Source organism: Mauremys reevesii, linkage group 8 (assembly GCF_016161935.1).
Source record: "Mauremys reevesii isolate NIE-2019 linkage group 8, ASM1616193v1, whole genome shotgun sequence".
NCBI lineage: Eukaryota > Metazoa > Chordata > Testudines > Geoemydidae > Mauremys > Mauremys reevesii.
This window is the reverse complement of record NC_052630.1, coordinates 10,493,108-10,519,248: the sequence shown is the minus strand read 5'-3', so window position 1 is coordinate 10,519,248 and position 26,141 is coordinate 10,493,108. Positions and strand designations below refer to the sequence as shown.

Below are 26,141 nucleotides of genomic sequence, written 5' to 3'. Positions count from 1 at the left end.
AATTGATAAGGTGAGATATACCCAGATAATCCCAACCAGTGACCTGCATCCAATGCTATAAAGGAAGACAACCCCTCCTTCCCCCCAGCAAAGCAGATCATTACCAATCTGGCCTGGGGAAAAATTCCTTCCCAACCCCACATATGGTGATCAGTTAGACCCTGAGCATTTTGAGGAAGAACCAGACAGCTAAGCACAGGGAACATTCAGTGTCACTTCAGAGCACTGGCTCATCCTGTCCAATGTCCCATCTTCAGCCCTGGCCACCTCTGATGCTTCCGAGGAAGGAGAAAAACAAAACAAAAACACTCCCCATGGACATTACGTGCTTAACTTAATGCTTGGCAATATTCATCCAAATGGATCTGCGTTGCTCTTTAATCATTTCAGATAGAACCTATTCCAGTTCTTCACTCATCATTTGTTTTTCTTTTAAACCATTTGATTGCCAGGCTCTCATTCATTTGCTACGTTGCCATTCCTCTCTTGAAAAAGTTGTGTGTAATTTTGCAGAATTTAAACTATAGTAAAGTTCTATAGAAATTACTCAACAAGTTTCTCTACTGTTTTTTAGAGAACAAGCATTTTCTATAAAAATTATCTTTTTCCCTATGGGTTGAAAGAGATGTCCCAATTAAACCAACAGAGCAGGCTTTGCCTGAGGCATTCAACATCATTAGAATAAAGAATGCATCTGCCAGATGTTGCTCAGTGCATTCAGCAGCTGTGACCAAGACAGAGCTGTCCCCTGACCCTATTGAAGTCAATGCTATTGTGCCACTGACTTCACTGGGATCCACATATAGTTTCTTTGGCAGATCACCACCGACAGTTCTTCAGTTATTTCCTATCATGATATCCTGGACTCCACTGGAGGATTAAAAGATGATACAATTTTTACTTACCTAAAACCCACTTCATGATTAGCAATTCTGTCCATGAGAACTGAGTAGTTTTTACTCTAAATATTTGTTTGGGATGATCCGTGATGGTCTCGTTGGGAAGATTTTTCACTCCTTCAAACCGGTCTGAGGCATTCACTACTAACAGTCCGAGGAAGATTGTAAAAGAAACTGCATGTGCCACAAACTTCATGAAAGGGCTTCGGAGGATCCGTCCCAGCTGAAAACGAAATGTGTACAAGACAAAGGTTTTATTATTAATTATTAATTATTATTATTATTTTCCTGGTCTAGTTCCCATGTTTTCGAGTGTTTTTCTCTATAACAGATGAGAGTATTTATTCTTTGGAAGTTTGCTGAAAACTCCAGGACTGAGCTACTCTTCATGTATTCAAGTCTATAGAAAGTTTGTTCTTTGCTGCTTCCAGATCATGTGCGGAGCATTATGAATTAGGCTAACTGTTCATTTAGGCTAACTATAGGTCTTACAATGTTTCATTTCTCTCTTACTACCCACAGATGTGTGCATGATATCTAAATTGTCCTGTTCACTCTAAGGCAGAAAGGAACAAGGATATATATTTTATATACGTCTGTGTGTATTTTTATATAGATATAGAGATATGAAAACACAGTGTATCAGACTAATCTGGACCTAATTCTCCTCTCCCTCACCACAGTCTAAACGGGTATAAATCAGGCCCTGTGCTAGTATAATAAATTTCTGTGCTAGCTGATTATCTAGTAGATTTCTCATTAACTTGTCTGACACAAAATTTTCTCTAAAAAGTTCTTTGATAAGGCTCTTAATATGCATCAGTATGCTAATTGTCTACTGTAATTATTACAGCAGTTACTGAGTTTCTCAATACACCACAATGACCTATTTTAATACAATAAATGCAGAAGTGATGTAAGCACTGATCTAAATCATGTTCTTTTCAGAGTAACTAAAATTTCTCTCATCCTTATTGAGAAACGCCATTGCCTAGTTGTCTAATTAGATAACCCTTATCTCTTTAAGAATTTCCCCTGAATATATTACCCCCGAAAGAATATGTCAGTGCTCGCCGGGTGATTATTTGCTCTTGGACCAATGCCCTCATGAAGAGACACCCATTCCACAAATGCTTTCTCCCTGTGTGTTGGAAATGAAGGATTATTTTCACAACCTTCCTTTGTATCTAATGTTTGATCCTTAAACAGAGAAGAGATGTAGGAAGGGTTTAAACACTAAATTCCCCTCACTTTCCTCCCCTCTTCCTAAGCAATCAATTCCTCAAGAAAGAGCCCCCTCCCTAGTCTTTGAAACAGGGTTTCAGTGGTTAAATCTATATACTGCTTTACTCTAGTTCATTGACTGTTTCTGTAGAGTCTGACTAGCCACTCAATATGAAACAGTAAATAGTTTAAAACCCAGAAAACAACTATGCCAAGATTCTTTAGCTTTAACAAAAAATAGTTCTGTTCAATTTCTTGTCTTTCTAGTGTCTGAATTTCTAAAACTGCAAATATATCTTTTAAAAGATTGCCAAAGCTGGTTAACATGTTGAAAAATGTAGATCAGAGCAAATTCCTGAAAGAGTTTTCCAAATGTGTGAATAGAAAAATGTGATCCTTATCTCAGCCCTACTGCAGCCGGGCATTTAAGTTCCTGCTTACATCCCACTGAGGTCAATTAGAAATGCTTAAACATTGGCTTTGTGCTTTATCAAATTGAGTTCTGAGTTGCCACAGCAAATGATAGCTTTGTCTAAGCTGGGAGATTTTGCAAAAGTGTCCGATCATTGCTACCACTGGTTCAGCTCCCCATTGCCAGGAACAGTGGGTGTGTTAATATAAGAAAGCATCAGCCACTGCTGTTTTAAAGACCGTGTCAAGTAAGCATGCTTTATGACGGTTTAGTACTCATATGATTCTTAAATAGCTGGTGGCTGCATGAAATCCTTTCTATGCTACCACTCCCACCATATTGATACCACTGAGAGAGCTGAATTGCTGGTAGAAATGGCAGAAGAGTTGGACAAAAATATCCTAGAATAGGTACAGCCTATGGAAACAATTGTGCAAACTCTTACTCATGTGACGCACCCTAATTCACACACAGTTCCATTGACTTCAGTGGGCCTCAGTCATGTGAGTAAGGGTTTGCACTCTATGTTGGAATATGTGTTGGCACTTTCTCTGAAGAAAGCCCCATGGTCTCTGATCCATTTATGAATAAATGCAGTTTGATGCAATAAATTGTGTGAGTTGGTTTCCATCCGTATTTCAGCATTCATTTCTGTTCAGAGAGCTGTCACTGAAGCTGATCAGTGTCATAAGTCTATTTACCGGTTTACAACATTGGCCCTCGAACAATGGGTCTCAAACTTTTTTACTGGCGACCCCTTTGACATCGCAAAACTCTGAGTGCAACCCCCCCCAATAAATGGTGGCAAGCGGAGTTTGGGGTGAAGTTTGACAGCTCACGACCCCCCACGTAATGACCTCATGACCCCCGCGGGATCCCGACCCCCAGTTTGAGAACCCCTGGCCTAGAATCTAGCTCTCCAGGTCTTGATCTTTCTTGTCTGATTTCAGATCTGAAGAAATGCATTCGGTGCTTAAATGTTAAACTCGGTCAGTTTTAAGACTAAGTGAGGAAGAACACAATGGTATGATGTAGAACCCACAGAAACCTTGCTCCAAAACTCAAAACAAGACAGAAAAGATTTGTTTTGAGGTTTCAAACAAGAGAAGTATCATTGCTCCCTGCCCCACTTACAATTCATTTTTTATCGACCCCTTCACTTCACAACAATGAATGCTGGAGGGAACCTGATTCTGTTTGAAATAGCATGGGATGCAATTTAGGAGGATTTATTGTTTCAATCTTGATCTTTCTTGTTGTTCTGCTACTTCTCTTCCATCTGATTTTACAGAGAAAAAACGGGACAGAAAGTAAGATGAATAGAGATGTGATGCACTACCCTTTGGAGCATAGACGTGTGGTTCTCTAGAGACTTCGTGGATGCCTCCTTCAGGGCTGACATGCATCACTACCAAGAACCTTTTAGGAAAAATCTTTGAAAAATGGGAGTCTGGTGAGTGAAAGAATGAATCACCTAACCACGACCCCAATTCAGGAAAGACTCACTCACATGCTTAAGTGCTCTCTTTCTTTCAAGGTAGCCTGTAAACACATACTAAAAGTTAAGCTTGTGCTTAGCTACAGTCCTAAATAGGGATGCTTCCTGGAATCAGGACTTGTATGAGCAGATGCATAGGCAAGTATGCAGGTGAAGAAGTGGCTAAAATTGGAGGTGAACAGTTCAATATGACAAGCTAGGAGCTGGCAGTAATCCCGCAGAGACAGACCCTTCTATACATAGGAAATGCTTCAAAAATTTCCCATCACTTCTAATATTGATTCAGTGCCACCATTATGAGCCCTAGTATAGACAGTGCACCCGCCGCCAATGCCATTTTAAGCCCAGCCTTGTTAGATAGTTGCACACAAAGACTGGCAGACTGTTTACACCAGGACTTCCAAAGTTTTTAACACCGTTGCTGGTGTTAGTAAGCAGTGTGAAATTTTTGAAAATTGCTGTTAGTGTAGAGGGGGCCATAGGATAAGACTGGAACTATACCTGGCATAGAATATAATTTTCCATATAAACACCAGTCAGGCCAAGGCAATTACAAATAAGAAAGGCCTGAAGGTGACTATGGGCATATTGATCATTGCCTGGAACTTCTTAAGAAAACTCATTTTTAATGTATATGTTCCCAGTTCTATTCTGAATTTAAAGGGGGAAGAGAGAGCTCCAATGGACTATAAACTGCCTATGAATTATTAGGTGCTCCCTTCTGCCAATGTACCCTTAAAACAGTTATCCACTGCATTACTGAAGGAAGCTTAGTGGTTTTTTTTCTTGAAGTGCAGTTTTTCATATCTTCAAAGAAATCTCATTTTTATCTGAGTGTTGCAGGAGCTGAAAGTGTTGAGTGGAATCTTTTGTAGGAAACTGATGAAACATTAATTCTTTCAAATAACTCAGTGCCTTATGACAATCATATATAAGGCACAATCTAGTTAAATTCTGGGTGCATGACCTACTTGTTTGTACTACTGGCCCCATTACCTTATTAATTCCAAACATTGCTTTTCATCAAACAGGAAAGCTTCCTGGAATCTGGGCTTGTGTTTGATTGTTACTGGCAAAGAGGAGAGCAACAATCTCAGCATACAAATCGCAAAGAGTCATTTCAAAAGAACGGCTTGTTTCAGGCCTGAACATCCATTACATGTATTTTGAGAAGGAATAAAGCTAGGAAACATATCAAAGAGAGAAAACAAATACAAAATAGACAATATCAAATAAATAGAAGGGAAATGAAAGATTCTAAAATAGGAAATAATTGAGTCAAAGAGGAGGGGAACAATATAAAGAAACACACAGCTGAAGGAAAAGTGCATAGAATGTTTTTAAAAGGGGTAGGTGTGAAAAAAGGGAACTGGAAGAAAAAGTTGGGGTTAGATGCTCAGCTGGTATAAATTAAAAGAGTTCCATTGCTGGAGCAATGATGGAGCTAGAGCAGCTGCAGGTCTGGCTCTTAATTTGGAATGCACAAATGTATGAAAGCCACCAAGAGAACTTTGTAAATTAGTGAGTGTAGCATTCAAAAGTGTTTGAATTATATACCAGCTTTGGTCAGCCTTGAAAAAATGTAGCAGTGGTATTCCTTTAAGATCCACACACATCCCAATGTCTACCTGCTCAGAGCACCAAAATTAGGTACCACTACCAGTGGATTGGGCAGATCTTCAGAATTCCATCCTCCCTCTTCTCTTTTGCTTCCTTTGTAGCAGTGAAATAGTTCATAATGTTGCCAAAGGAATTATCATTAGGTTTAAGAATTAACATCTCATCTAGATGCATGGGTCAGTTCACACCTCTCAGAGTAGATATTCCAGCATTAGTTTACATTTGTTCTTAATTGTTTTGTAAAGCTTAGATTTCACAGCACACAATGGCAGCCTCCAAACCAGGGGTCCTCAAACTGGGGGTCGGGACCCCTCAGGAGACACAAGGTTAATACATGGGGGGTTGCGAGCTGTCACCCTCCACCCCAAACCCTGCTTTGCCTCCAGCATTTATAATGGTGTTAAATATATAAAAAAGTGTTTTTAATGCATAAGGGGGGGTCGCAATCAGAGGCTTGCTGTGTGAAAGGGATCACCAGTACAAAAGTCTGAGAACCCCTGCTCCAAACCATTAGCAGCTCACAAACTCATGTCAAGGTGGACTTGTCTGACTCCTGTATTTGGCCTGTTAACATACCATCCTGGAATGGGATATTATCTGTAAAGTTTGGGAAAAAGTCAATAATCTGCTCCTCTTTCAGAGGTAAATGAATAAAAGAGCCAGAGACCATATTGCTTTTAATGCCAACTGATCTATATAGCTGAGTGCAACAGAAGTTTTCATTTAGAGGCAAGTTCTGTTCTTCGATACGCTAGCAGCAGAGTTGCTCTGATTACCCTGTAGCCTGAAATTTGGCTCCAAACTAAAGACTGCAAGATTTGGCAGACACATTTTAAGAACTGGTGTATTAGAAGCTACCCTCCTTGTTGGTCAGGAGTAACTCTTGTAGTCAGCATCCCAAGTTGTTTCATAATGGAACTTATTATTGGTGTCATATTAACAGCCAGCATTGATAAAAATGTGTTTTTGATGAAATGTGATGAAAAAGTGTTCACATTCTCAATTAGCTTGAGAAATAGAAACTAGTCCGTGGTTATTTTGAAGGATGCTGAGTATTAAACATCACGTATAGTCTCATCTATTTTAGAAGCCCTGCATTTTCTAGAAGATTTGTCTTTTGAAAATTATAGTCTTTTCTTAATACCCATCGATGGATCTGTAATCTTTTGGACTTGGCAAACGTAGAAAGAATTCCTTGCAGGCATTTAAAAGAAATGGTACCAAATGTTTTGAGGACTGAATCAACTAGCTATCACTTCTATTACTTTTAAGTAGGTTCGACAAGCCCTCTCCTAGAAATACAGTGGATGTGGCCAACTGTTGTTCAGTAAAAAAAATGTTCTTATTTCCCCACCCAAAGTAGTGAAAAAGCTATTTATTGCTCAACCCTATGCACATTTATTTCCCCTTGTCTGAGCATTTTCTCTCAGGATAGAAGCGCCACCACAGAACTGGCACTGCAGGCAATTGTTCAGACTTAATGACCAACCGATGGCTGACTCAGGAATTTCCCCTCTAGCTCTTCTTAATAGAACTTTCAGCAGCATTTAATACTGTCAATCCCTGGATGTCTATAACAGATACAGAACAACTTTTAATGTTTCCTCATCTTCCCCCTCCCAAGTTTTGGAGACTGGGCCATATTATGCTATTAGGTAGAGTGACTTAATCTACTCTTCTATTTGACAGTCAACAATCCACCTCTGGTTGTCATGGAATGCTAATTCATTTTTATGGTATCCCATGACACCACTAACTAAAAAGAAAAATGGGAGAAAGAAACAGTAATACACACACACACACACAAAAGCATCCTGGCAGAGAGGAGGAAGGACAGAAAAACAGGTTAAAAATGGAAAGCGATAGGCGCATATGTTAGGATGAGCAAAGAGACAAGAAACATTTTCCCCAAGTTATTCACCCTTTCTGCTCTTTTTTCTTCTCCTTCTGTATTCCAGTCAAATTCTTTCACCAGTTCCCATTTTTTTTCCTATTTCCATTCTTTCCTTCTCGCTTGTTTGATCAGATTTTCCATTTCCTCCACCCCCTTCTTTATTACTTTTGAAGATTAATTTCAAAACACTCTCACTTGCTGCATTGGCAATGAGCTTGTTCTGAGCCATGGCAAATCTCAGAGGACAACATTGTTTGTGATCTTAGTTTAGAAAGACTTTTGACATCATTCCAAGCATTGAATATAAATAACCATAAACAACATGCACCTTAACCAGTCTGTACCTTGCTGCAGGGAGCGATCCAGTATGCTATGGCGAGGAAAGGAAGGCCTACCGAGACCCCAAAAACAGCCAAGAATTTCACAGCTATAGATTGCTGACGTAAGCCTGAGAGATTTTCATACCACATGGTGAGCAGTTGCTGCTGACAGTTGGGATGAGCAACAAACTGTAAACAAAAAAGAAAAATTCAAAAATAAAGGTATTTGTAGCATTTCCGAGGAGCATGAGATTTCAGAAAGCAAACTGCTGTGCCTCAAACATATATTGCAGCATGGAGATAGACAGCTGGTTGTAGTACGTTCTGCAGCCCAGCAGAGCCAAGCATGTTTCGTTTTTTGTAATCAGCCATAGCTCTTAGTATAATTGTTCAGAAAACTGCAAATTAGTCTCTCTAAATATGTGCTCACTGGCAACATTTGTTCAGCCCTCATTTTCTGTTTCTCTTGTAGGGACAGACATTGCCATACCTGATCAGACCAATGGCCCATTAATCTAGCATCCTGCCTCGGACAGTGGCCAGTGCCAAAAGAGAGCTAATGTCAGGTGTGGAATTTGAACCTTAGCTCCCGGGAAGACTGCAACTTTAGCACAACTCTATGGACTCTGCATCCCTTCCTCTTTACAATCATCACCACCATCCCCATTAATAATAATCATAAGAAGAAGGGACAAATCCTGAGGACTTCACTCATTTTTTATGCAGATTCTACATTAAAGCCACTAGGATATGAAGTAACCGCTCTAGAATTAGGGTATACAGGCCCCAATTCAACAATCACTTAACTCCATTCATAGGCTTACGTCCATCCCTATTCAGCAAACATCTTAAGCACATGCTTAAATGCTTTGATGAATAGGGACGGACTTTTGCATGTGCTTAAGTGTTCTGCTAAACTGGGGCCATAGTGAATACATCAGTTCTGGTAACCATGGCGCTAGCAAGAAAACCAGTTTTTATTCAAGAAAAAAAGGGCCATTAGCAATTTCAGAGCCACTGTTCAGATTTCATTTTCCATGTAGCAAACAATGAGGTGAAGTAAAACTTATATTTAATCAAACCTTTGTCAAAGGCCAATGTATAGGGCAAATTTTTTTGTACAAAACAAAATTAATTACATTTTTGTTTTTATGTTAAACCAGCATTAATGTCTCCTTGTGGGGGCAAGGGGGAGAAATCATACATTTGGGAATATCAATTTGATATTCAATTTGAGCTTCAAAAGTGAACTGAGATGGGATTGATGCTTCAGTAAAGAGGAGCTATGAAACATTGCTATGGTCTGTGACCTAGATGATAAAAAAGTTTTGTAGCTAAGTAGAATTTGTTATTCAGCACTAACGTTAACTCGTTTCATTTACACTGACTACCCATAGACCCAATAAGAAGGTTCCTCCCCCCATTTGCATGATTCTATTGCTTCAGCATAGTACAAAATGTTAGGCTGGTCATTGTAATTAGCAAGTGTAAACTCTTTATCTGAGATTATCTTTAAAATAAATGGAAGAGCATTACTCACGGATCTGCAAAATAGTAAATGAGATACAAAATACACAAGACTGCTCATGTACACACAGTACATATTTCTTATCCCAAAGCTGAGATTCTTCTTCATTCTTTCTGCACCATAGAAAAGAACATGCTAGTAGCTGACAATCCAAAGGCTAGTTTCCTAATGGAAGAATTATAGCACCATTGGGTCTCATGGACTCATTATATTATAGAAGATTAAGAGTCTTTAGTTCCCATCTTCCCACAGAGTGATTCAATTTACAAAATGTATAATGTGACTACTTTTTAATTATGTTTCATTATGAGTAAAGATAAGGATAATTAAAAGAAAAGATAAAAGGAAATATGTTATTATTGTAGTTAATTTTGTTAGTGAGGAAGGAGTTGTCCATTTGTGGGCTTCGAATGGTACTGAATAAGAGAAGATTAAAAATATTGAATATTTCTCCAGTCTTTCCAAAATTGGGAATAAAGAAAAAAGTCTGGATTTGAATGGTTTTATAGTAAAATGACACACAAAAAATGAAAAGGACAGAAAATCTAACCAGTGCTTTCATATTAACTATCTTTGTGATAACTAGCACATGAGGGGAGAAATCATATTTATATCTGTTTATATAATGGAAAGTTACACTTGGTTAAAATGTGTTTTTAATTGTTTCTTTATTGCTAGTACAGATTGAAATACAATAACATGCTAATTAGGATTACTGTGAAACGGTGATTTTTGTTCAGCAAATAACAGCACTTTAATATATGCTTTTCAGTTAAAAGACACGCTTTTGGGCCTATCTTTGTGAAAAATTGGATTTACGAATACTGCTGAGTTGAGCTGAGCAAACAGTTCATAGTGAATAATTTATTTGACAAAACAAATTTTGCCTTTTTCTGTACACAAATTTTCCCTGGGAGAGTTTACAATTTTCTTTAATCCATATATTCATCCAAATTTGCAAAAATAACTAAAACAAAAAATTCTTGGTCTATAAATAATTGTCAGCTGTTCATTGTGAGCATTTCAAATTTGAGCTTAATTGGTGACTATGGCCATCTGACTATGAATTATAGGGAGTCCCCAGTATACATCTCCCCTTTATCTGTTGACGCTCATCAAAGGGGAACGTGTTCCAATTTACGTTGGTGATCTGCATATCTGTCTTTTGCACGGATCGGGACTGGTGTGAATTTGAACATGTTCACCTATGGTACAGTACAGTACTGTTCTTGAGCCCACTGGCCATATTCAAGGCTTATTACCTATGGAGAAAGTTCTCCATGCTGATTTAGGAGACGGCAGGTGAAGGAAAGCACAGTGTAAAGGAGTTTTGGAAGTCCTAAACACCTTGAATGGTGTGGAAAACATTGATGCATCATGGGAAGCAGTCACTTCGCAATGTATGAATGGTGTTTAGTGCTGTGCATGGCCAGATGCTGACCACAGCTCCATGGGATTTGATGCCGTTCCTGCTCTTGAGCAAGAAATTGTCAAGGTAGTGAAGGATGCCCTTGGAGGAGGTAGAGGAGGATGATGTACAGGAGTTGTTGGAGTCTGACACTGAGCAACTGAAAAATGAGGAACTGCTTGAGCTGGACCAACCATGGATATCCAAAGAAAGCAAGGCCGATGATGACGATGACGTAGGGCAGGAAGCCAGGAGTCTGATGACAAAGAATCTCTCCCGTTTCTTTGGATTGCTGAATGAGATGACGGAAATCATACAGAGGGGCATCTTTTCCATGAACTGTCTGCCAAAGTCTCCAGGGCTCTCAATGATGCAGTGGCTACAGGGAACTCTATCATTCAAAGAGTCATGCAGTAGAGCAGATATCAAAAAAATCCTTTTTTAAGACTTCTGCAACCAAAAATCCAGCCACGGAAAAGGCAGCCGAAGAAAACCCAGCCGCCACCCCCACCTAAGTTTAGTGTAATTGACACTGTTTTATACTGTATTACTGTCCTATATTTACTGTATTAAAATGTTCTGTGTGTTTGAATGGTGTTAGTAGGGTTCTACCTTATTTTATTCAATGTTTTATGTGTAAAATGTGTACTGTATAACCTGTCATTGTAGAAAGGTACACTGTTTGGTCGAAAAAAGCATTGTCATAGCAGACATGCCAGACTCATGAAAAAAAATGCAAAAATTGGGCTTGTTTTTGGCTTAATTGGCTTGTGAGTTGCTTGTTGGCTAGTTTTTGGTTGGTAGCTTGTTGCTTGTTTGGCTTGTAGCTTGTAGCTTCTTTTTTTTTTTATCAGCTCCTGGCAGGCAGGGCCAGGTGCGGGAGAGAGAGTCAGGCCCACCACACTCCCTGAGTGCAGGGCGGGAGGGGATCTAGTCACATAAAGTGTTGGGGTTCTTAGAGATTGGCTTGTTTTGGCCTTGTTTTGAAATGGGATTAGCTTGATTTTTGGCTTATTGTGAAAGTCAGGGTGCTTATTTACTGCATGAAAGTTGGCAACAGTGTGTTATAGGCAAGTGCGGTGAAGTTGTGAATGCACCCCCCCTTTATTCCACTATTTCTTATGGGGGAAAATTCCCCGGTATACATCGTTTCAGTATCCATTGCCCTTTTCAAGAACGCAACCCCTTGGGAAGCACCCAAGGTAAGTGCCGACCCCCTGACTCACCTCCTGCACCACAACCCCTGCTTCAGTCTAGACCCCGCACCCAAACTCCCTCTGAGAGCCTGAACCCTGCACCCCCTCCTGCAGCCAAACTCCCTCTGAGAGCCTGAACCCTGCACCCCCTCCTGCACCGAAACTCCCTCTGAGAGCCTGAACCCCTCACCCCCTCCTGCACCCAAACTCCCTCCCAGAGCCTGAACCCTGCACCCCCTCCTGCACCCAAACTCCCTCCCAGAGCCTGAACCCTGCACCCCCTCCTGCAGCCAAACTCCCTCTGAGAGCCTGAACCCTGCACCCCCTCCTGCACCCAAACTCCCTCCCAGAGCCTGAACCCTGCACCCCCTCCTGCACCCAAACTCCCTCCCAGAGCCTGAACCCTGCACCCCCTCCTGCACCCAAACTCCCTCCCAGAGCCTGAACCCTGCACCCCCTCCTGCACCCAAACTCCCTGTGAGACCCTGAACCCTGCACCCCCTCCTGCACCCAAACTCCCTGTGAGACCCTGAACCCTGCACCCCCTCCTGCACCCAAACTCCCTCCCAGAGCCTGAACCCCTCACCCCCTCCTGCAGCCAAACTCCCTCTGAGAGCCTGAACCCTGCACCCACTCCTGCAGCCAAACTCCCTCTGAGAGCCTGAACCCTGCACCCCCTCCTGCAGCCAAACTCCCTCCCAGAGCCTGAACCCCTCACCCCCTCCTGCAGCCAAACTCCCTCTGAGAGCCTGAACCCTGCACCCCCTCCTGCACCCAAACTCCCTCCCAGAGCCTGAACCCCTCACCCACTCCTGCAGCCAAACTCCCCCCCAGACCCCACCCCCTGCACCCCCACCCCCTCCCAACCAGCCCCAAACTCCCTCCCAGAGCCCGCACCCCCTCCCACACCCAAACTTCCTCCCAGATCCTGCATCCCCTCCCGCACCCAACCCCCTGCCCCAGCCTGGTGAAAGTGCACGAGGGTGAGGGAGAGCAAGCGATGGGGGTGGAGTGAGCAGGGGGTGGGGCTTCAGAGAAGGGGCAGGACAGGGGTGTGGCCTCAGGGAAGGGGCGGGGCAGGGGCAGGGTAAGGGTCTTTGGGTTTGCGCAATTAGACAGTTGGCAACCCTACCAGGCGGGTATGTGGAAGCCCTGGCCATGCCGGAAGAGTGAGTGCAGCAGCGCAGCCGGCAGCTCACTGGGCACCAGCCAGCGCGGGCGCAGCAACGCCCAAATGTCAGGTGGACTGTGGGCATGGCTTGTGTGTGCATGGGGGCCCACTGACTGTTCTGCCCTGGGGCCCAGAATTGCTGTCGGCGGCTCTGCATGCTAGTTACCATCCCAAAGAAATGAGCAGACATTTTAATCTATTTATTGGTTCCCTGTTTCTGGAACCAGCTACAATGAAAAATGAAAAAATGTGGAAAATGAGAAGAAATTGCCATAAAAACTGGTTTTAGTGGAACGATTTATTTTCACTTACACAATTTAGATTGGCAATGTGCCATAAAGCCCTCATGACATTCATCTTTTTCTTTCTAATATTAAAAGGAGGGAAGAATAAATCAGAGAGGGAAGATAGCTGATTAGAATTAATTCAAGCGCTCATTTTCTGATAGTACGCTACAATTTTTCATTATGTTTGCTCCATCAGATATTAATGACATTCTCAGTGACCCTCGGCTAATGCTAACTTTCCCTCTATGTTGATCAAAATGTCATAAATTGATCTTAGATTCTCATCAAACGCTTACATTACAGATGTATTTAACTTTCCTTTCTGGGGATCAACACTGACACTAAATTAAAAGATGACACTAAAGGCTTCTATAGTATCCTGGGCACAGAAAATAACAGAGTTCAAAACAGACCAAAAGAAATGTGTTTTTATGGTACTGAAGTTGTAGCAAATGAGGAATTGTGATGTATTACATTTAATTCTAGAGGGCTAAGTTCTGGAGAGCTTTATCAAGCAGAACTCCCATCAACTCCAATTTGCCTAATTAAGCACTGCAGACTATTAGGAATAAGTTGTGGTTGCTGCTGTGCTGATGTACTAGACAGAAGAAGGGGTATAAAAAACCGCTACCTTCCCATAATGCAAATGTGCAAAGGGAAACAACAAGTTGGCTACAAGAGTGGAGCTGTGCAGGGGAGTGAGATGTTATTAATGTTGTAAGGAGCACTAAGTGTGTGTGGTGGGGGTGAGGGGGCACCGGGGGGTGGTGTGGATCAGGAAAGATAGGACTATGACGCAAGCTCCTGACACACATGCAGAGCTGGACTGGGTGTAAATGGTAGCTAGACCTATTTAATGGCACCAGCCATTGTGGTTCTCCTCAGAGCTGTGTAAATCAGCCTTTCTCCATTCATGCCAATGGAGCCACACTTATTTATACTAACTGCAAAGCTAACTGGCCCTACGCCTTTGAACAGCTACATAGCTTAGAAACGGCTGCAGCAACCCTCTTCCTGCTCCCCATCACACCAGCGCCTGTTAGGAGACATCCTTTGGTCCTTATTCCACCTCCGTCGTTGCCATAGCTCAGGATGATTCCATGATTTAAATCATGTCTATCCAGTGGGCACCACCTGACAGTACATATAATCCCAGACACCAGCCTCCAGTGAGAACGTCCGATCAAACACAGGCATCAAGGCCCCAAAGCCACAGCCTTGAGTTCCACAGAATGAAGTGGACTGCAGAGCTGAGGGCCCCCTAGCCCGCCAGGGCAGCTCAGACGAAGGGTCTCCTCCAATTCCCATTGAAATAGTCAGTCTCCCATTGACTTCAGTGGGAACTGAATTGAGCCAAAGGGATCATTTTCCTCACAGAATTAATCAGGACCGTCAGATATACCATCCTGGAGAGTAGCTTTCCCAAACTGCTATATAATTTGATGCATGACAGCCATTTACCCTTGCTCATCGTGCACGTATTGTAGGTGGACAAGTATTCCACAGTTCTCACAATAAGGGACAACGGGTTTCCCCAACAGACTAGTTAAAAATTCTCTGTATTGTCATGGATCGTATATAATAAAGTCATGTGTCTGTAACTGCATAATAAGCTGCTTTGTTCTTGTAGTTTGAGGAGATTTAAAATATATAGACACCTTCATTTTTATTTAGTACCAATTATCTGAGACATAGGGGATAGCTGGACTCAGGGTTCCACTTGTTCCTGATGCATTATTATGTATTAGTTGAATTGTGGCAATGCCTAGGAACCACAGTGATGGACTAGGGCCCTATTGTCCTAGGTACTGCACAAATCCAGAACAAAAAGATGGTCTTTGCCAAAGGAATATCATCGTTACCCTGGCACACATTATATGTAATAAATGAGAAGTGTCAAGATGAGAGGATTCACCATGTCTAGGAAATTCAGAAGCACGTAAACCAATATTCATATAATACATATATGTTAAAAAGCCTTCTGTTTTATATGAGAAGCATAAAAGCCATGACTATGTCATTGAGAACTGAGTAATTTTATGATGATTCAGGTAAAAACAGAAATCAACTACAAATTAATGGAATCTCTCATACAGAGAAACAGAACCTCAAAGAAATGCTACTTCCCTTATGACGTATCTACTACTATGTGCGAAGGGATTATCCACTCAGACTGGATTATTTTGCTTTGCTAATGGCACTTTAGCTCTAAATAGTCAACGACCGAAGCCAAAAAGAATTCAAACACTCATTAATGAGATGTTAAATCTCTTTGAAAAATTTACGCCAAAAGTAAAATCCCAAACTTGTGACTTTAGTAGTTCTTTGATGCAAACATTCCTGTCACTTCTCCTAAAATCCCCCTTAGCTATAAACCTTCCAGCAAATGCTGGCAGAATTCAATACATAAAATATGTTATTCAGATTAGAAATGGGATGTTTTATCAGCTAATTAGAAAGGAAGCTGCCTAGATAGATTTTCAAGTTATAAGGGAGCATTGTGCAACTTTAAATGAGCATGTTCTCTTATTGAGCAGCAATGTAACAATGAAACGTTAACTGGGATGACTTTCAGTGAGGAGTTACTATAGTTTTGATTTGGATCTAGATCTGGATCTCACCTACAGTGACCAGAGAGCAAGTGTGAAAAATTGGGAGTGGGGGGTAATAGGAGGAAAATTAAGAAAAAGTCCCCAAAATTGTGACTCTCCCTAGAACAGAGGTCGGCAACCTTTCAGAAGTGATGTGCCGAGTCTTCATTTATTCACTCTAATTTAAGGTTTCGTGTGCCAGTAATACATTTTAACGTTTTTAGAAGGTCTCTTTCTATAAGTCTATAATATATAACTAAACTACGGTTGTATGTAAAGTAAATAAGGTTTTTAAAATGTTTAAGAAGCTTCATTTAAAATTAAATTAAAATGCAGAGCCCCCCAGACCAGTGGCCAGTGGCCAGACTCAGGCAGTGCGAGTGCCACTGAAAATCAGCTCACGTGCCTCCTTCGGCACACGTGCCACAGGTTGCCTACCCCTGCCCTAGAAAATCGACACATCTGGTCACTCTAATCTCATCCTTAAGAGTTAATTATCTCTCTCATAGTAGGCCAGGAGGATGTTGGGTCTGATTCTTTATTCAACAATGTGTTTTGTAATTTCCACTAATGGGATCAGAATCTTGCCTTGAAAGGGCAACAGGAGGACTAATGGAGTGGAGGTCAGTATTCGAAAGCCACATGCGTGCACAATTGCCATTGGAGAACCAAATATCCTCAATGCATTGCAGAATTCAAGATAAGGTGCTGGGATGGTCTTTTAAAATAGGCAGTGTGAATCAGAAGCAGTGATTTAGCCAGGCAGCAAAAGTAAAATATGTACAAAACAGCTGCCTTGTTTAATATTTTTTAAAAAGAAGAAAACTCCAATTAGTAAAATAGAAAGAAAAAATGATGGAATAGATAAAACTGCCAGGACCATTTCAAATGCGATTCTATTATATTTCATCAGGTATGTGCACTAAAGCACCATATGAAAAACATAATTTTAATAACTGTTTTAGTAACGAACGTGGGAATAAATTATTTGTCTGGGATTTTTATTCACATTAGAAAACTAAATTAAGCCTAATATTCTTGAAATGCAAACCAGATATGCCAAGCTTACATGAACACTGTAGCCAGTGCAGTGAATGCAAATTTTAATTAATATTTTTGTCAGTTTCTGTACATTTCTCCTGCATTGAGGGCAGGGCATGGGCTGCCTCTGATGGCTTATTTCCTAATCTGTAATCTTTTTTGCTAAGCATTTTTCTGCAGCCTGTTGGATAAGGTGGTTGGTTCTGCTGTACAGAAAACAGGGGTTTTGTATTCAGATGGGATGTGTGTTTGTTGGAAGTTGTATTGCTAATATCTGTTTTCCCCTTTTTGTGAATGCATGAATAAATCCTTATTAATCATCTAAAAACAAGCTAGAAAACTGAAAGTCCCAGTTTTGACTCTCACTAGAGCTAAAAAGAAAATATCTTGGTGATACCTGTATAGAACCAAACCTACTAGAAAATCTTCTCATAAAAACCTTAAATGGTGGAACATATTTTTTCTTGAGGTTTTCTACTTATCTCATTCTAAGATCACACTCCCTCTCACCTCCCACCACCCCGAAAAAAGAAAATGCACAGTAGCAGGTCTACTGCTTCTTGAAAGATAGATGAAGCCAAAATTGGGAGCATCCAGGGTCAGATTTATAGCAGAACATATTAATTGCTCTTTTAACAAAATCATTTTAATTTTAATAAAGATACTTTGTATTTTGTCTCTTGCCTCATATAAGGGTTTTGATTCTGCCCTCTCCCCACCGACAGTTTAAGACTGTATGGTACTTTGCCAATGAAATTAATTAAATGTGCAGATTACAGTAAATTGGGAAGTGTTATAAACCACCAGTGACGACAGAGAAATAATTAATCGATGCCTAGAGAGGTTGAATGTACGGAGAGGAAATAAAATGAGATTCAAATTTGAAAAAAATCCAAGCTAATGCATCTGGGAGGGGGAAAATAATCAGAACCACAGATATTCAATGGGGGAGCAGTAATACTGAAAGAGACCTAGAGATGCTAGGACACAGCAAAAATATATCCACGTGTTGGCAATGTGATTTAGCACCAAAATGGCAATGTGATTTTGAATGCATATCTCGGAGAAAGGAACTCAGGCCCAGAATCTTCAATGGAAGTTAGCAGCCTAAATACCTTGTTCAGCTATGGTGAGAGCACACCTGGAATACCTCCATTCATGCTGTAGGAAGATATACATAAAATAGAGAACATTGAGAGTTGAAAAAATAATCAAGATGCTTTAGGGATTGAGTTAAAAGAAACTAGAAGAGTTACATTTGACCACTAGATCCTGAGCTTGACAATGACTAAGGGGAGAGCATCTAACAGACATCTCTGAGATGTCATCAAGACCTCCAGCTAACCTTGGGATAACTTTACTTCATATCTCTGATATTTATGAAAACAAACAGGGAAAAATACTTTTTGGCCCTTTTTGTGCAAAATAGAGAAGCTGAAAAGGGCAGAAAGACAATGATATAAAAACGTTTGAAGGTTTTCATTCAGTCCTGCAGCATAGACTCTGTGAGATCTGGTGTTTTTAATAAATTCTTTTTTTTGTGGTCTCGGTTCAGGTTGGTGCTAACGCACATTAGAGCTGGCTGAGGAATCAGAATTTCTGCCCTTCAGGAAATTTTGATATTTTTTAATTTGTTTTTGCTCTGAAAGAATACAAAAAGTCCAAATACAGAATTTTTTCACAGAATGGACAACTCAGAAAGATTCCAGTTTACAATTGTTTTGACATTCACAAATGTTTTGATGAACAGAATCAAAGCATTTTGTTTCATCTTGATTCAACACCGTGTCCCCCTGAGATGCCTCATGGGAGTTGTAGGTCAGCTGCTTTATGCTGCCTTCTCCTCTATGGCTCAGGCTTCCCAGCTAGACTACATCTCCCATGATACACTGTGATCACATAATTCCCACGATGCACCACATCTGTTCAACCGGATGGGAGGTCATGAGTTCAAAAACTCCAGAGTTTAAATTGAACTTTCAAAGATAACATTGCATTTCCTGTCCTTTGAGGACTCATTTTCTGAACTTTAACTGAAAGTTATCACTGGTGTAAATCTGAAGTAACTTCATTGACATCAATGGAGTTAGTCTGGATTGACATCGGTATAACTCTGAGCAGAATTTGGCCTAGAATGTTCTAACATGTCCTATGGATGTAAGTCATTGGCCTCCATGATTCTAAAACTTTGCATAGTCTTGTTCCAACCTCCCAAAAAGATGGACTTTGTCTTTCTCTCTGTGTCACTTTACCGCTCCCTATCCTCCCTTCACTTAACCTGGCCACACCTAATGTGAGTTTTCTGTGCTCTGCTGTCTCTACCATCTGGAGCAGACTTCCAGCAATGCCCCATCTCCCTGACTCTCCATTTCAAAACTCCCCTTTGAACATATGTTTTGATCATTAGGCCTCTTCATTTTTCTCTCCCTGGGCTACAATGCTTTAACTCTATAACTCTCTCGTTATTTAACTCTGTGAAGCAATTTGTGTGAAAGACATCATACAAAATAAAATTGCATCCTCCGTATAAATAAATCAGGGCCTCAGATTATCTCAGCAGTTCCCGAGAGTTGGGCTTCATACGCCCTTGAGTACCTGAGCTCCGTGACCAATGCAGTGAAAAATTATAATTTAATGCAGCAGCCAGCATTCTGTTTGGAGCATCTTCCAAATGTTAATTATTAATAATGCAATTATGAGGAAAAGTTCCTGTACCATCTCTGTATTAAATAGAATTTGCGCAGCCATCTGGTGTTCTGTTTAATTCTTATTAATTTTTTCCCAAATCCAATTTGTATGTCTTGCTGTTAATTAAATTAAATCCTGTGACACAAGGAGGTGGTCTGGCTTTGTGACGGCCAGGAACTCTACTGCCAACTGGGAAACTGGAGCTGGGCACTCAACATCTGCAATTAAAGGCAATCAGGTGACGATGTGCCCGGCATCTGGAAACAAGGAGGATGAATGTCAGCTCCCGCGAGAGACACTGGCTTTAGACCTGTAGGAAAAAATGTTGGCCTATGAGTTCCCTACCAGTATTAAAGGATAACGTGACAATGAGGTCAGAAGAGATAATTGAAAGATACTGCATAGATCGCTAAAGGAGGGGGATTGAATAATAAGTAAAATGGTATTCCAGTGATATATCAAGAAGCAATGTGCATTCCTTCACTGGAACTCATCTACAGGTTGGCTGCCATTCTGAGCAAGTTCAGCATTAATTCCTGGGGAGAGGACATGTCCTAAGAAATAAAAATCTTCCCTGCCTGTGTACCTCCACACCTATGAACGTTTGCTCCCATTTAGAAATAAATCTGTTCATGGGATAACTTGGTACATCTTTGGTGACTGGGATCAGAACTGTGGGATTGAAATGATTCAAGAAAGTCTGTTTCTGTGCTATTTCTAGCTAATTGTTTCTCTTTATTTATTGTACACTTACAGTATGTTTGGATCTGTAGAAAAAAATTGGTCCCGAGGAGCTTTCACAGGTAGGGCTGTATGGAATGTGGGAACATAGAACATAAGAACATAAGAAAGGCCGTACCGGGTCAGACCAAAGGTCCATCTAGTAAGACACGATTTCCCTTTACAGAAACCATGTTGACTATTGCTCAAGAGTTTATGTTTTTCTATGTGTCTGACAATTTTATTCTTTACTATTGTTTCAACTAATTTGCCCGGTACCGAAGTTAGACTTACCGGTCTGTAATTGCCGGGATGACCCCTAGAGCCCTTTTTAAATATTGGCGTTACATTAGCTAACTTCCAGTCATTGGGTACCGAAGCCGATTTAAAGGACAGGTTACAAACCTTGGTTAATAGTTCCACAACTTCACATTTGAGTTCTTTCAGAACTCTTGGGTGAATGCCATCTGGTCCTTGTTAACTTGTTAATGTTGAGTTTATCAATTAATTCCAAAACCTCCTCTAGTGACACTTCAATCTGTGACAGTTCCTCAGATTTGTCACCTACAAAAGCCAGCTCAGGTTTGGGAATCTCCCTAACATCCTCAGCCGTGAAGACTGAAGCAAAGAATCCATTTAGTTTCTCCGCAATGACTTTATCATCTTTAAGCGCTCCTTTTGTATTTTCATCGTCAAGGGGCCCCACTGGTTGTTTAGCAGGCTTCCTGCTTCTGATGTACTTAAAAAACATTTTGTTATTACCTTTGGAGTTTTTGGCTAGCCATTCTTCAAACTCCTCTTTGGCTTTTCTTATTACACTCTTGCACTTAAGTTGGCAGTGTTTGTGCGCCTTTCTATTTGCCTCACTGGGATTTGACTTCCACTTTTTAAAGGAAGTCTCTTTATCTCTCACTGCTTCTTTTACATGGTTGTTAAGCCACGGTGGCTCTTTTTTAGTTCTTTTACTGTTTTTCTTAATTTGGGGTATACATTGAAGTTGGGCCTCTATTATGGTGTCTTTAAAAAGGGCCCACGCAACTTGCAGGGATTTCACTTTAGTCACTGTACCTTGTAACTTTTGTCTAACTAACCCCTCATTTTGTATAGTTCCCCCTTTTGAAATTAAAGGCCACAGTGTTGGGCAGTTGAGATGTTCTTCCCACCACAGGGATGTTGAATGCTATTGTATTATGGTCACTATTTCCAAGCGGTCCTGCTATAGTTACCTCTTGGACCAGCTCCTGCGCTCCACTCAGGATTAAATCTAGAGTCGCCTCTCCCCTTGTGGGTTCCCGTACCAGCTGCTCCATGAAGCAGTCATTTAAAGTATCGAGAAATGTTATCTCTGCATTTCGTCCTGAAGTGAAATGTTCCCAGTCAATATGGGGATATTTGAAATCCCCCACTATTATTGGGTTCTTAATTTTGATAGCCTCTCTAATTTCCCTTAGCATTTCATCATCACTATTACTGTCCTGGTCAGGTGGTCGATAATAGATCTATGTCTCTATCATGCATTTGTGTTTATTTTTAATTGTATTTGTTTTTCATGGTTTTTTCTTAACTTACAAAGATGACTTTGGTAACCATGAGAGCTGGTATCCTGGTGCCACTTTCCAGCTTCTGACCATGGAAATATGAAAATATCAGACTTCACATTATTATGGCCCCATAAATGGTTTCCCATTACATTAAAAAAAACCACACACAACAACCCAAACTAAACACCCTCTCCCCCAACAAACACAACATAAATATAAATACCAAGCTATTACTGTGTGTTTACACTCCAGGAGCCTTAACAGTCTATCTCCTCTACAGAGAATGGCATTGAATTCCAATTAAAGAGATTCTGTTCCTTTAAAATGGATGACAGATTCATTCACCACTTGCACACAGTGATGGCTCCCCCAGCCTCTCCCCTTGTCTAGCCTCTCCAGAGACACCATATAGAGAGTCTCTGCATGATGCAGAGAATACATACGCCCTGCACTGCTTGCCCTTCCTGTACCCATCCATCCAACGTCCTGTACAGCAGAACTACACCAGTTCCTTTGCAGTGGAGTTCTCCACTGCTAGAGAGGAAAGGGCTTATTTTCCCACTGTGCATACAAACACTAATCGTAGTCTAAGAAAATAAGAATGGCCATACTAGGTCAGAGCAATGGTCCATCTAGCCCAGTATCCTGTCTTCTGACAGTGGCCAGTGCCAGATATTTCAGAGGAAATTAACAGAACAGGGCAATTTATCGAGTGAGCCATCCCCCGTCCAGTCCCAGCCTTGTGCTAATTAATATCACGATGACAGTCTTTTGACACACCAGTCAAAGGTGTCAAACCTTCTTGGAAGGTTTCCAGCACTTATGCAACACCTAGGTTTTTCCATGATGTTTTCTCTACTCCAGCAGCTTGATTATTTCACTACTTGACAAAATATTGCGATTGTAACTTTCAGAACCGTTCTCAGGAAATGACAAATGAGGTGACAAAATGTACAACCGGCTAAATAATTTGAAGAGTCAGGAGTGACTCTGGGAACTTTGGATGAAGAGTGTACAATTATAAACGTGTGACAGGCATTGGGACACTTGAGTTAGTTCCTCTGGGATAGGCAGAGTTTGAAAAGAATTATGGGCTCAGGTAGCGTTTTAAAGATCTGTTTACAGCAATCAGCTTCAGTAAGTGGTGTAATTTTATCTTCCTTCTGGCTGTAAAGTATGTATGGAACAGAGCTTTTAATTCTATGATTACCTTCTATATTGGGCATTTCATTATACTGCAGAAAGTTAAACTGTCATGTTTTCTTGCCAACGTTACTGAAGTAGTTGACTCTCTTTTCATTTAAATAAAAGAGAAACACTTTAAAAACATTAAGTTAGGCACTTCTGATGCTTTGCCAGAACTGCTTTCCAAGATTCAACTTGTGTCTGAAAGTACTAAGAAAAACCCCAAGATACTGATCAATAAAACTGCCTGCTTTCAATTGAACCATGAACAGCTTATTGGGGTAATAAATGAGTGAAGTTAATAGAGGCTCTTTGTGCAAATTATCAACAAACAAATATAAAAGAAAAATTGATTTACAGCCTGAACCAAAGCTCACTGAACTCAACAGAAAGATTCCCATTGATCTCAGTGGACTGTGGATAAGGCCCTTGAACTGGTCTTAGAAAACAGAGGTACCAAAAACATGGCCCCGTTTCTGGTTACAGCTTATTAGGGAGCACAACAGGAAAGAAAACTGAAGATTAAGAAGATACTGTTTCAGAACTGAAATGAGCTTTAAACTGTGTGTGTAGGATTAATGTTTCTTTATAATATCCCTCATCCAGGGGAAGGAGGAAAGATGACAGAGCTGCTTTTAAAACTCTCAGAGACGTGTTTGATTTGGTGACCTCATTGAACAGTGGCTGCTTCTTTTGCAGTAGCCTGGAGGACAAGAGTAAAATGTTGCTTCTTAGCCTCCATTTCGAAACAGTATTATTTCCTTCCCTTTCACTCCTTGTGGTGTACTGTCTGATGGCCGGCAAGGGGACTGATCATTTAGCAGCTGTGAAAAATTAAGGAAACATGCACATTTTTAATAGCTCATCGTTCTGGGTTGGTGGCTGCATTGTAAGAGGGGCTATGAAGTAATAGCATTAATGAGTGGAAAAGAATAAAAGGGGGAAGATTGAAGAAATACGTCTAAAGGCCTGGCGCAGACCCTTAACCACATCGGCTAATCCCGCCTTAGCCCGGGGTCCCTTGCCATCTCACTCTCAGACTGTAAAAAGGATAAGATAACAAAATATTGGCAGAGGCATCAGCTGAAAAACTAAAATCAGGCCCACTAAATAAAGATTGGCAATATAAATTATGCGCTAAGAACTTCCATCAAGGAAAGCCTACCGTGGGCAGTTAGATCGCTAATAGGAAGACATGAATCGAGAAGCAGAATGGTAGAAGGAGATAGAATATCAAATACTCATTAAAACTTTGAATCCAAATATGAGTGAACATTGAAACGGCAACTTGATGAAAAACGATAATATTTCATATATACTTTAATTACAGCAGTCAATCACTAGCCCCTAGATGGGTGAATTAGTTAATAAGATCCTTCTTGTCATCCACTGAAACAAACACAATATAGAATATTTCAGGCTCTGTCCTAAGTGCACTTATGTCAGAATATCTTTACTTCTCTCTACCACGTATATCTTCGTGGGCTGAAGAAGGCAAAAAACCAACAGAGAAAATTTCAGGCTACTAATAATAATGGGACAGATTCTCAACTAGAGTAAGTCAGTGCAGCTTTATTAAAATAATGGAGCTACATTGATTTATACCAGCTGACAATCTTATATAATGTACCCAAAAATAACATTTGGTCTAAAAATGGCAACAATGAATGGGATTTCACAGGAATTCCCGGTGAACGATTTGGCCCAGAATGTTGGAAGCAGAAAGCCAAGTGGGAGTTGGGAAGGACAGTTCTGTTGTAGCTGATAGAATGCCCAGGTAGCTGCTGGCATGGGTAGGGGATGTGAATACTGAATTTGCCAGTAGCAGTGCCACTCAGACAGCCTAATATTGCTGAAATATCATTTTGCACCTTGAGAGCAGTGATTTCCCTTTACCCAAGTACATACTGGGGCATCTCAGTCCCAGGGTGCAGTCAAAAGCTGCAGACTTGAGCAGCAGCGTAGTCCATTTCTGGTTCCACTGCCGCAGGATTGCAGTACAGGTAGAGATCAATCAGCCATAACTCAGAAGACATTTTCACCTTGAATTTGCCAGAGGCAGGGAGGACTGTCATACATAAATCAGCCTGATGGCTAGATTTCCCCATTTGTGGGTTAGTGATTTTGGTGCTTCAGGTGTGGGATGGAGGTCGAGCAGCATTCCTTCATAGAGCTGTCTTTTACATTTTGAGGGCCAGATGCCGATCTCAATTTCACCTATATAAATATTCTGTAATTGCACTGATTTTGATGGTGTTACTCTGATTTACATCAGTGTAACAAGATCCAGAATCCATCCTTAAAAAAAAACAAAACAAAACCATGCACACTATATATGATTTCCCTAAATTGGAAGTAAGTTTCAAGGTGAAGGTTTTTACACACACACACACCTCTCAAATGCCTTTATACCTCTAAATCTCTTTCCACTGAAAGAAGTCATTACTGGTGTATTTTCATCACTACATTTTTGTATAGAGATTGTTCATCTATTTAGCAATACAGTGTATGATAAATATCAACCTGCTACCATAAGTCACTGCCAATAATTAAATATTTGTTCTCCATGTAGGTACTTATAGACTGGAATCAAGTCGCCCCTTAACCTTCTCTTTGTTAAGCTAAATAGACTCAATGAGCTCAATCTATCACTATAAGGCAGGTTTTCTAATCATTCTCATGGCTCTTTTCTGAACCCTCTCAAAATTTTTCGACATCCTTTGAATTGTGGATTCCAGAACTGCACAGAGTATTCCAGCAGCAGCCTCACCAGTGGCAAATACAGAGGTAAAACAACCTCTCTGCTGCTACTCACGATTCCTCTCTTTATGCATCCATTAGCCCCCCTTTTGTCCACAGCGTCACACTGGGAGCTCATGTCCAGCTGATTGTCCACTGTGACCCCAAATCTTTTTCAG

The 26,141-nt window shown here is 40.7% G+C and overlaps 1 protein-coding gene across 3 annotated transcripts in view; it reads right to left on the bottom strand.

The window, feature by feature from the left end:
* TRPC7 (transient receptor potential cation channel subfamily C member 7) overlaps nucleotides 1-26,141 on the bottom strand; it is a 349,786-nt gene that overhangs the window by 43,294 nt on the left and 280,351 nt on the right. For all 3 annotated transcript variants that reach the window (XM_039486616.1, XM_039486618.1, XM_039486617.1), the window contains exons 4-5: nucleotides 7,892-8,056; nucleotides 906-1,122 (exon numbers count right to left, since the gene is read on the bottom strand). In XM_039486616.1, coding sequence (XP_039342550.1) covers nucleotides 906-1,122; nucleotides 7,892-8,056 — 382 coding nt within the window. The remainder of the gene's footprint in view (nucleotides 1-905; nucleotides 1,123-7,891; nucleotides 8,057-26,141) is intronic.